The sequence below is a fragment of the Neocloeon triangulifer genome, unplaced genomic scaffold (genome assembly GCF_031216515.1).
Source record: "Neocloeon triangulifer isolate White Clay Creek 2 clone unplaced genomic scaffold, ASM3121651v1 ptg000011l, whole genome shotgun sequence".
NCBI classification, from domain to species: domain Eukaryota; kingdom Metazoa; phylum Arthropoda; class Insecta; order Ephemeroptera; family Baetidae; genus Neocloeon; species Neocloeon triangulifer.
Genome location: NW_026775553.1, coordinates 3,323,651 through 3,335,079, shown reverse-complemented (window position 1 = coordinate 3,335,079; position 11,429 = coordinate 3,323,651). Strand labels below are relative to the sequence as shown.

Below are 11,429 nucleotides of genomic sequence, written 5' to 3'. Positions count from 1 at the left end.
TTGCATTGAAAAAAGCGGTAAAAAGTACAGATGATACGACCTGCGAAACGTACGTGTCAAGCAGGTTGCATACATTAAATATTTGCAGGCGCTATTTATCATAATGTGCCGAGAACAAAAATATTATTTTTGTTGTCTATTTGAAACATCACATTGTTTACACTCAATTTCTGAAAACAACTTATTTGAGAGGGAGAAAAATTGTAAGTATAGGGTTTCTTGCAACCAAAATTTTGATTTATTTTTTTCAGCAATAAACATAACTTCTTGAACTTATTAATTAAGATTATAAAAGGGAATTTTCACCACTTTTTTTATTTAAATCAAATAATTTCATTTTTATATTTTTAATTTCAGATAATTGATTTTGATACATCGAGGCCAATCCTGTATCATTTTGCAATCATTCCTCATAACTACTTCATAATGAGCATGTGATTGATATTAAAGACCAAAAAAATTATAAAAAAAAATAAATGAAAATTGTAAAAACTGAGTTATCAAGAAAAACAACATGTTATTTTCAAATTTTTGCCTTCTCTTTATTTATCATTTAATGCAAATTTCGCAAAAATCGGTGCAGCTGCAACACATGGGCGGGAAAAGTTTTATTTGGCATCGTGGAGAGGCAAAAGCAGTCAAGTAAAACTATCGCCTGTTCATTTCAATAAGTTGCATGCATGATAATTAGCCTAATACATTCCAAGGAAAATAAAATGCGTCGAGTCTCAATCTGCCTATCATGAGTTTCCACCGAAGTTGAATTTGGTTGGTACGGTTTGCTGACTGAAGATGTAACCTGAATTTAAATTAAGCATTTTTTAATTTCAAAGGGGTCGATAAGAAAAATTGACACTGACCTCCACTCTCCTCAATGCGCTTGCTCTCGGCAGCGGCTCTGCGCTGGTCGGCAAGAGTAAAAACGTCTTGAATCTTCTTCTGCTGTTCCATAGTGAGTTGGCCCGTCAAGTGTTGATACCAAGCAGGATCCCGTTCTTGAAGACCTGTTTAAAAAATTTGATAATATTAATTTTTTTTTTTAAACATTTGGACTTACCAGCAAGAACTTCCTTGAAGATAATGTACTCATCAATGTTACAATCATCAGCATCTAGCGGCGTGGAATAATCTTCCAGTGCAGTTGGATCTTCATTCATCCAATCTTCGTCGTCATCTTCATCATCATCGTCGCCACCTTCAGTCTATGGAAAATTAGAAATTTGGTCAAGAATAAGGAGAAAATATTAAAAGTAAACCCACCATGATAGATGTTTGTATGTTGAACGATCCGTCAGCGTTTTTCTTGAGTTTGTCTTCCAGGCTCTCTAAATAAACAGCACCGTCCTCGTCAATATCATCCTCGTCACTCTCTAACTCATCTACGGGAAACAATTAATAAAGTGGATAAACCAAATTTAAAAGAATTACCCTCATTTATGCTGTCATCGTCATCATCCGAGTCAGAGTCTGAATCACTGTCATTACCTTTTGCTAGAAAAATTAAATTAAAAAATCTGAATACAAGTATTTTATATTAAATTTACCAGAGTATGCTCTTTTAAGGCCTTCAAACAACACCAAAAGGGCTGGCAGGATTTTAGGAGCACACTCGTTGACTGCAATAGGCCTGACTGGGTTCTGCATTAGCATGCACAGTCCCAAAACAGAAAGTTTCCGGTCATGCAATCTAGGAATAAATACTGCTTAGCTGCAAATTTTTAAAATGTTTCAAATTTGTACCCAAGGAAGCAGTCGGTGTCTAGGAGCCATTGGTTGATAAAATGAGAAGTGACTGAGTCATTTGGAGCTTGCGGCAGTTTCACGTCGTTCAGGATTCGGAACAGCAGCTCTGGGTTGTAGTAAAGAGCAGCAATAACCACCTGGAGGCACATGGCCCTCAGTTCCGATGACTTCACCTCTTTGGTCAGACGCATTAGGACGAGTTCCACAATGGGAGGAATAAACTATGAGAAAAAAAATTAAAAACAAGTCAAAATGAAAGATCATCATTATCATACTTGGTCGATGTGGCCCTTGCACTGGAGGATGATGACCTCGAGTAGCTTGGCCGCATGGCACTCGGGGTCCTCTCCGGCATCTCCGTTGAGTACGTCGCGGGCCATGTTGCACATGACGAGTATTCGGTCCTGAGAAGCCAGGAAAGCAGGAGTGTCCACTGTGACGTAGTTGTGTAGGGCAGGCATCATTTCTGTGAAGTAGTCGAATCCGTCACGACCAAACACCTGCTTAAATAAAATTAGTTTTAGACCAATTTGAGAATTTTATTATTTATTACAGTGTATAGGAGGCCGAGAACTTGCCACATGTCATTGGATATTGTCTTCTTGGTCAGTTCATACACAAGGAGTAGGGTTTCTTCATAAAATTCTGGTGAAAATAAAAAAAAGTTAGACACCATTTCAAGAAAAATCAAGGTTTTATTTATAAAGATGCCATAAAAAGTCCTTATCTTTTGACAGGATGTTGATATGACTCAATACTAATTCTGTTTAATGAGCTATTAGAAAAATGATCATGTCTTGCAATTTAAAAATAGAAACCAGAAGAAAAGGCATGCATTGAAAGTAATCACAACTTACTCTTTTTAACATTTTTTCCTTTAAAATATTTATAATAGATAAACCAAACAAAATTGAAAAGATACTTGGAGTATTTAAAATACTTGCCCATGACTGAATTTTCAAAAATGTATCCTATGACTTGGAGGACTACTGGCTCCAACAAGGTGGTCAGCCCTGGCACCTCCTCCATCGCGTTCAACAGACTCTCAACTGTGTGTAGCAGACCCATAGCAATCATGGCCTTTTCGTCTGAGCCGCCGTCTGTGTCGAGCACTTGGATCAGAGTTGTCGCCTGCAAATATTTGTAATAATAAAATATTTGAAAAACAGTACAAGGGGCATTTGCATACCAAGTGCTTGGTGATGTCAACAGCAATTGGAGCGAGCAGTTCGGTGAAAGTGCAAACGAGCTTTTGGAGCGAACTGGCCACTTCGTCACTCTCTGTTTCCCGGATCAAGTTCAGCATTTCCAGGACCACATTCTTGATCTGAATATACAATCGCATTTAAATCCGCATGAAATGGTTAACAAAAGTATTACCTGAGGTTCGATGAAAGGAGTCACTCCTTCCTGACTACTGGCTATGGCCTCAAGAGCAACCACTGCTTGCACTTTGACTGGCAGTTCTTTCTCATTTACAAGGCATTCGATCAAATAGTAAATTGTCTCTTTCAAAATGCCGCCTTGGGTAAAATCAACGTCCGAAAACGATTTAATAACACTGCAAGCCTGCAATAGAAGTTTAACAAGTGAAGTTACACATAAATTTGGGTTTAATTTTTCAGAATATTACCCTTGCTCTGAGATGGCCCTGTGGTGCCTTTAATTCCGGGAAAACGTACTGCTGAAGCATGCCGCAAACTTGGTCGCAGTATTCTTTCTTTTTTATCAACAATTCAGCCAAGGTTCCAACCTGGAAATATGGGGAAGTTTGATTTGACAGATCACAGCAAAATAATCTGATCTGACCATATTTAAAGCTCCATCTCTCAGCGAAGGATCAGCGTTTTGCTGGGCATTCAAAATTTGCACCACGAAGGCCATGCATTTTGGAAGAATGGCTTTTCTTTTTTTGCAAACAACAAGCAGCAGAGCCTGAGCTGCGGTCACCGGATCCATAAAGTCGTCAATCAACTCTGTAACAATGAATAATTTTTATTTGATCCAACTACAATTCAAAAAGTAACATTTCTTACCAAATTTAGTGTGGACATACTCGATTGGGTCAGTCTGCCAAAGCTCTTCATCTTCCGGACTGTGGCACATGACCGGGAAAATAATTTCTTGCACCACTATCAACATGTGAGGCTTCAAGAACTTCCACGTGTAAGCATGTTTAATACTGAAGGAAGGAAATTTAAAAAAATTATCGATAAACTGAGGATAAACCTACGCTTGTTCAACGTATTTGAAGGACTGGCACAACACTTTAGGCGACACAAACATCTTCCGTCTCCGTTTGTCGAGAACTTTCAAAAGAGTTTCTAAAATAGCTGCTGAGAAGGTCTTCAAATACCATTCGGCAAATTCCTTGTACTCTTTGCTCACAAAGCCAGGGCTGCCATACCTGAATAAATATTGAGAAAATGAAGTTTATCCTTAATTCTGCACACCAATAAAATACACAAGTTCTCTGTTTCATTCGAAAAAACAAATTTTGGAAATCGAATTTGACCAACCTTTCAAACATACGCTGCAAAATGTAAAGGGCCCACTTCTTGGCTTTCCAGCATGCCGTATCTGCCTTATCCTCGTCACTCAAACTGTCAACGACTGCAGGAACTTCCTTGTTGACCATGATTCGCACCAGGTCCATCCATTGTTGGAAAAACTGCTTAGTGATCAACTCCAAGGGCAGTGTATACTACAATAAAATTTATTTGTAGTAAAAATAGGAAATTTTTGATTTAACATTTAAGCGCACTTGAGTGAAGGAGAAGAAAATCTTGAGAATCTGCTTCTGCAGGACGGTCGACTCTTCGGTATCTTCGTTCCAAATTCCACAAGCCAGCTGGTACAGTTGAGGGAAAAGCAAATTCATTGCTTCGTAAAGTGGCGTCCGCTTCTCCTTGTTGCTGTACTCGTAATTCTTCACCAGCTGGTACATGCAGATGAGGGCACCCAGCCACCCGCTGCGGTCTGGGTTCTGCAGACAAATGCTGATTTTGTCCACAACTTGTGCCCACCTGTCTGGGAAGTCGTGCCTTATAATGTTGTTGACGCACACTGCCAGCTGGACCCTGCAATCAAATTAACAAAATTTAAACACGATTAAATTTAAAATTCATTTATTGAAATTAAGTATTTAAGTACTAATAAAAGAAAATTTACCTCAATTTCTCTGGAGCGACCACAACAGCGTCGACGATCAGGTCCCTTATCATGGCCCGGTCTTGTTCGTGAATGTTGAAGGCCAAGGGCTCTCCTGGGTCTGTTTCTTTGTCTGCCCAAAACTGGGAAATCAAATTCTTGAAGTATATAGCACCTGTGACAAGATTAAATATTAAAATCACACTGCATAAAAGAAACTTTTGATTTACAGACCTGCCTGACGCACAGGAAGGTCGACATCGTTTATCATGATGGCTTGCAGAAGGGCAGGTGCAAACCCAATTATTTTGTGTATCTAGCAAAAGATTACAAACAATTATTAAATTTTTTGTTTTAATTTTGATGGAGGAAAAACTGTTCCATTTCATTTCAGCAGCCTAGAGCGGCACAAGGAAGTTTTTGTTAAAAAAATGTATTTTTGTTTACATTTTTCGAACAAGACCAATTTTCACATTCTGAATTAATTGAGAGATTAGCCGAGTTTAAAATTATCGAAAATCAGGGGTGGAATTCTTGCCTGGTTAAGCTGTTCTTCAGCTTCTTGTCTGTAATTGCTGTCTATGGTTCCCTTGAGGATCTCGATGATTCTTTTGCTGTCCATGTTGACTTGCTTTGGTTTCTCTACAATGCGGCAAATCAGAATTCGGGCAATCACATCGAGAGTTCGATTGGCACCTCGGCGAGATCAATCGGCGACACGAACGTGAGATAAAAGTCTGCAATTATTGACGAGAATTGACGTGCATCACCACGTGGCCTTGGAGCTCTTCAGACGGCACTTTTCGCCTGTTCAGCGCACGACGGCACCTCCGATTCGACGCCCGCACTCGCTAATCGACGGCCGAAACGTCGCTCAAGTGCCGCAGACCGGAGACAACGCACAATTTGCCTCGTTCTTGCAATTCACGGCTGCGAAATTAAATGGAGATGTGTTTGTTCATAACGTCGGAGCAACCGGTCGGCGCAAAGGCGCAAAGCTGCAAAACTAAGCCAAGGTCGAAAATTTCAAGGAGCTTTTTGTCGAAAACCTCTTCTCGATAAACCTCCTCTCGATATTTTGCACGTTGGCATGGGGTCAACATGGGGTGTTGGGTCAATGTTGGGTGTTGGGGTGGGACGGGTGGGGTTTCAACAGAGGAGCATACATTGGAACAACGTGAAAAACTGATAAATGACTGTTATTTCCACTTGAGCTTTGCATTAGACACATCAAATGTTATTTCTTCTGGTGATATATATATATATATATATATATATATATATATATATATATATATATATATATATATATATATATATATATATATATATATATATATATATATATATATATATATATATATATATATATATATATATATATATATATATATATATATATATATATATATATATATATATATATATATATATATATATATATATATATATATATATATATATATATATATATATATATATATATATATATATATATATATATATATATATATATATATATATATATATATATATTGGATTTAAATCTGAGAACGAAAAGTCTAGTTGGATCTCCCTTTCGTACTCACATTGTAACATGGGCTGTGTTTCTTTAAAGGAGAAAAACTTGGCCAAGTTGGCGGGACTCTTGGCGGCTGTTTTTTTAAACGCCAAGATACACCAAAAGTCCCCTCCCCTGACGTTAGTTCGCGCTCAGTGGCGCTGTTGCTAGTGTGAGGACTCTTGGCGATCTTGCCGTGCAAAGCAGCCAACTCCGCCAAGAATTAATAACAAGTGACAAACGAAAATGGAAAAATAAGGAAATGTGTTCCGCCCACTCATGTGTATTTTTTGTTATTTACTTGTTGTTTCCCACAAAACATAATTAGCGACTTAATTTTACGATTCCAAGTTTTTGATTAGTGTAATCTTCAGTTAAACAAAATTTTCCTATTAATTCGTAGCGTTAATATTATTTCCGAGACAACTTTTGCGCTATTTGCCCCAAATTTGGACTAACCGACCATAACTTAGTAATTTTTTTTACCTTTTTGTTACTATATTCAATGAATTACCGATGACTTTTATTCGCGACTTTCGCAGTCAGCACTTTTATCGTTTGTATGTGTAATAATTGTGTATGTTATATGTTATACTAAACATTTCTCAGAAAATCAATTAATCTTTAATTTTGATCCATTTTTTGGGTGCCTGATATGTATTTTCTATAATGTATGAGTTTTCTTCGGACAATCTTAGTGTCTTTGAGGTCTTTTAATGATCAACAATTTTCTTCGCCTTTTAAGATGTTTAATAATTAAATTAATTAAAACTTGCATTAATTTTGACAGGTTGCTATAATAAACTCTCCTCTGTGACCCACAATTTCCATTTTTTTTTTTTTTTTTTTTGTTAGTTGATTGAGTTAAATAATTAGAGAAATAAAATATGAAACTAGCTTTTATATAACCCATGTGAGTAAGTAAAATTAATCTCTCTCAATGACATAAAAAAATTTAAAATGAATTTAGCTGCTGCTTGTCAAGTAGTCAGCAGAGGTACTTTCTAAAATGGCCACTGGAATTTTGGTGGCGCTCGCAATAACTTCTGGCGGCTGTTTTTTTAAAGCGCTGGCCAAGTTCCCCCACCCCAAAAATGGGGATTCTTGGCGAAGTTGGCCAAAACAAAAAGAAACACACCCATGGGGGCGTGTACATCGTCAACAACAATCGTAAACAAAACGCAGAGAAATAGAGCACGAAGGCACTTTTTCAGTTGATTAAGGTGCTTCTTGAGAACAGTTCTGCATTCACAGCTTCAAATTCCAAGCAAAAATTTGCCAACAGGAATAAGAGAGAAGGAAAACCGATACATTCGATTTAAATAGAAAGAAAAGGCTTTTGCATCGCACACTTATGGACAGAATGGTGTTTCCTCAGTCTATGTAAGGTTTTACAATGTATAAGAAGTATAATGTACTTATTCATGTTCTGAAACTGATTTTTTTTTAAACGCACTATGTAGTTTTTTCCAAATCCTATACAATAACATTACTTTTGCTTCAAGTTTTTAAAGCATTAAAAGTGTTTGATGTACATATTTAACCCGTGCAATTAACTAAGTTCGATAAGTTTTTAGGACAGTTGCAGTGCCCCACAAAATAAATTGCATATTCCAATAAGAACTTTTTGTTATATGAATTGTTATTAGCGGTTATTAGCCATAAATATTTCTATTATTTCTATTTTGATAATTTTCTTTATTTCTGTCACATCCGTCAACGTCCCAAATGTTGCACAAAAATTTGAAGGTTCATTCAATGCTTGAATTCTTGTTTTCTAAATTATAGAAATAAGAAGACTGTGACTCTTATGCCACCTTCAGATCAGAATTTGGGAGACCTGAAATATAGAGATTCGGCCAAAGAATCGACGTGAGCTAAAATTTAATTACATTATTGTATTATTCTTAAAAATGACTGTGTTTGTAGCACTAAAAAGAAGGAGCAGCTTGAAGTTTCCTTGCAATACAAGAAGGAGTGTTTCAAGCGATCCAAGCAAATTGTGGAACAGCTCTTGGAGAGAGAAATATCTGAGCAAATTTTGCTACAAAGTGTAAGAGACAAATCAGTTCGTAAAATTTCTTTTTAATAATAATACACACATATTCATGTTTTAGGTTTCTTATATTTCACAATCAGACTATGAGGATGTCATTGTGGAACGAGCTATTATCAAAATTTGTGGATACCCTATTTGTAGCAGTGATTTACCTCCAGCGCCTAAGAAGCAGTGCCACATCTCTACAGCTACAAACAAAGTTTACGACTTAACTGACAGAAAAGTAAAAATAAAATAATTCCTGTTTTATCATTTAAAAATGTTCATATTTTTTAGAACTTCTGCAGTAACTGGTGCTACAAAGCATCGAGCTACTTAAAGGATCAAATTTCAACATGTCCAGTTTGGTTCCGCGAAGTCCAAAATGATTACCACCTACTTACCCGTGTTGGGAATTCTGGCAAGGCTGGTGAAGAAATAGCAATGGAAGTTGACAAATTAAAATTGAGTGATAAAAAAGTCGGAGAACATACACGCAGCACCATCAGCTCGTTTGCATTTACCTCGCTGGAGCAGTACCAGGACGACGGAATTTTCGACTACAACTTGCTGGAGATTAAAGAGGCAAACATTGAAGATCAGAATAAGTCGATGGAAGTGATAGTTGAGCCTGAAAGGAAGAAAGAGCTGGTTGTGCCAAAGTCGACGACTACAACATGCTGGGCAAACGGAGGCACTCCCGATTTGTCACTTTACGAAATTCCTCGCGCACCAAAGCAGCCAAAAACACAAGAAGTGATTGAAAAGCCAAGTGAAGAGCCTGCACTGGCAGAGGAAAAGGTGGAGCAATTGGAAGTGATAAGAAAAGTGGCACATCGAAGTGAGAAATTGCCCACAAATGTCAAACCAGAATCTGTAAAGTTTGATGCAGCAAAAGTGGTGGCCTTCGTCACAGACTGGTTCTCTCTTGATACACTTCGGTTCATCATTGGTCCTGAAAAAATGCTCATTCAGCTCAGAGAGAAAATAGATGTACTTGCTTTGCAAAGCAGTAGGCCCGAGTGGATACCGACAGTGGAAAATGAGCTAATTCATCTTTGCAAGGAGATGGATCAAGCTGCTGGAGATACAAACCAAACAGAAATGCATTCAACTCTTCAGATGAAGGTGGAAGGTTTTTTCAAAGGAAAAACAAGTCACACGGTCGGAGGAGAAGCTTCAAAAGTTGGTGCAATTCTTCCCACCATAGACCGATACGAGCAGAGACGAACAAGACAGAAAATTATCCTAGCTCGTTTAGAGAAAGTGTAAGAAAATTTAATTATAAATCAGAAAAGGTATTAAAAAAGAAAGTTACTTTAATTTACAGAGTTCCCGAGGTCGCTGATATATTGAAATTAAACCTTCCGGACTTGGGGCTGAAGTTGCAAAAATTAACTGATACATTTGAATTGTCACCAAAGAACATCATGATGAAGCCTCAAGAGTGGAATCTCATGGGCTTAATTTTGTTACAATTGTAAGTTTTGTTTGATATGGCTTATGTTTCTTACGATCAATAACAAATTCAATTAATTAGGTTGCTCTCAAGTTATTCCGAGCCTCAGAGATTTGTTGCCAAAAAGAGTTCGAAAATTCTTAAAGCAATGCTCATCACCTTGAACCTGGAGGCGGACTTCCTGGACAACCTCATTATTAAATTGTGTGATATTGAAAGAATTGTCTCTAAATCAGCAGACGTATTGTAATAGAGGTGCACAGTATATACTTTTATAATAAGGACCATCTTCGTCTCTTCGCGGCAGGAATGAGGAAATTAAACAAGTATGAAAATTAATTTTTAATTTTTTTATGAAATATTGAAAGCAATATAAATACAAAAATTTAAGAAAAACATTATTCGCAGGCTTTGAAATTCATAAAAGAAAGTAGAGAGGAATTAAATATTTTAGCACGCAATTTCTATAAACATATGAGAAACGTTTCTTGAAATATTTAACATTTATTTTGCACTCAAACTTTTGAGAGAACTATTAATTTTAATGCAACAAGCTAAACAGACTTAATTATTCAAATTTAGATAAAGAGAAACCAAGGTTAAAAAAAGATCAACTTAAATTATTAGATCTTTTGCTTTCAAAATTTATTTTATTGCTTTTCTTTTTGTTATTATTACGCAATAATTACAAGTCAATGAAGTAGTTATATTATATGTATATACCGACTTAAAGCAACTATACAAGAAAACATGGCACTAAAGCCTGAATCACACAACACAACATTATATTTCATAAAACGCATACAAAATATGGAGCAGAAACAGAATAATGAAGGGAAAATTACATTGAAGTGCTATTTAAATAACATTGATAGTTGGAAAAAGCAAATTTCGTACCACTTTAGAACAAAGTCCCGGTTTTTTCACTCACTCAATTCTCCCGATGAAGAAACAAGGCTCCCATAAACCCTCAACGTATTGTCTTCCTTGTCTTTAGGGTTTTCCAAAACCAAGTCCATGGGATTTACTGGTTTGGGGCTCCTAAAATAAAATATTATTATGTAGATTGTGTTATTAGTTAACTTTTAAGGAAGTACCTGAAAGTTTGAGCCTCGTGCTTGGCTAGTGCTCCAAGACGATAGCGCCTTAGAGAAGAGAGCAGGCTGCTGAGATGTTTCTGGGCCTTTCTCTTTGGTTAGCTTCGGCCACTTCTTCCTCTCAGCCACCTTGTCTACGTGCACTAAATAAATGAATAATCAGTCAATAATAAAGTCGAATAAAAATCAAAATTTTTCCCAGCCTACCAAATAGTGCATCTCGAATGGTTTGCTCCATAACGCAGTATTCTTTATCAATTTGAATCAATGACATTTTGGTAAGGTGCTTTATGCCAAAAGCGTTGCGGAACGTTCCTTGGATCGTTTTAATACCAGACGGTCTCTCTGAGAAGAAAGTCCCAGATTTTTATCAATCATGAC

The 11,429-nt window shown here is 36.8% G+C and overlaps 2 protein-coding genes across 3 annotated transcripts; one reads left to right on the top strand and one right to left on the bottom strand.

Annotated features, from left to right (window-relative positions):
* Nucleotides 1-502: 502 nt before the first annotated feature.
* Nucleotides 503-5,904, bottom strand: LOC132196195 (importin-7). 2 transcript variants are annotated; one of them, XM_059618677.1, is made up of 21 exons: nucleotides 5,432-5,904; nucleotides 5,128-5,209; nucleotides 4,915-5,068; nucleotides 4,508-4,823; nucleotides 4,263-4,447; nucleotides 3,977-4,150; nucleotides 3,780-3,925; nucleotides 3,553-3,719; nucleotides 3,377-3,496; nucleotides 3,124-3,312; nucleotides 2,933-3,070; nucleotides 2,688-2,874; nucleotides 2,297-2,388; nucleotides 2,019-2,246; nucleotides 1,741-1,964; nucleotides 1,545-1,687; nucleotides 1,429-1,491; nucleotides 1,261-1,379; nucleotides 1,058-1,202; nucleotides 861-1,004; nucleotides 503-799 (listed from the first exon to the last, which is right to left on the bottom strand). In XM_059618677.1, exons 1-21 carry the CDS (start codon nucleotides 5,513-5,515, stop codon nucleotides 741-743), a joined length of 3,159 nt encoding a protein of 1,052 aa, XP_059474660.1. In that variant the 5' UTR covers nucleotides 5,516-5,904; the 3' UTR covers nucleotides 503-740. The 2 variants fall into 2 exon arrangements, with proteins under 2 accessions (XP_059474660.1, XP_059474661.1); XM_059618678.1 differs by having other exon boundaries at nucleotides 2,019-2,243; nucleotides 5,432-5,903.
* Nucleotides 5,905-7,598: 1,694 nt separating this feature from the next.
* On the top strand, nucleotides 7,599-10,386 carry LOC132196028 (putative RNA polymerase II subunit B1 CTD phosphatase RPAP2). Its single transcript, XM_059618397.1, has 7 exons — nucleotides 7,599-7,837; nucleotides 8,243-8,326; nucleotides 8,384-8,507; nucleotides 8,572-8,736; nucleotides 8,790-9,760; nucleotides 9,823-9,972; nucleotides 10,033-10,386. Exons 1-7 carry the CDS (start codon nucleotides 7,809-7,811, stop codon nucleotides 10,199-10,201), a joined length of 1,692 nt encoding a protein of 563 aa, XP_059474380.1. The 5' UTR covers nucleotides 7,599-7,808; the 3' UTR covers nucleotides 10,202-10,386.
* The last annotated feature ends 1,043 nt before the right edge of the window (nucleotides 10,387-11,429 follow it).

What these genes read in the sequence shown, in the direction of transcription:
- LOC132196195 (XM_059618677.1), bottom strand. Translation starts at nt 5,515, where the DNA reads ATGGACAGCAAAAGAATCATCGAGATCCTCAAGGGAACCATAGACAGC. An exon ending in TTGCAGCGTATGTTTGAAAG is followed by an intron (nt 4,151 to 4,262) that starts GTTGGTCAAATT and finishes ATATTTATTCAG; the next exon opens with GTATGGCAGCCCTGGCTTTG. An exon ending in GCAAGGGCCACATCGACCAA is followed by an intron (nt 1,965 to 2,018) that starts GTATGATAATGA and finishes TTTTTCTCATAG; the next exon opens with TTTATTCCTCCCATTGTGGA.
- LOC132196028 (XM_059618397.1), top strand. Translation starts at nt 7,809, where the DNA reads ATGGACAGAATGGTGTTTCCTCAGTCTAT. An exon ending in GATTCGGCCAAAGAATCGAC is followed by an intron (nt 8,327 to 8,383) that starts GTGAGCTAAAAT and finishes CTGTGTTTGTAG; the next exon opens with CACTAAAAAGAAGGAGCAGC. An exon ending in ACGACTTAACTGACAGAAAA is followed by an intron (nt 8,737 to 8,789) that starts GTAAAAATAAAA and finishes CATATTTTTTAG; the next exon opens with AACTTCTGCAGTAACTGGTG.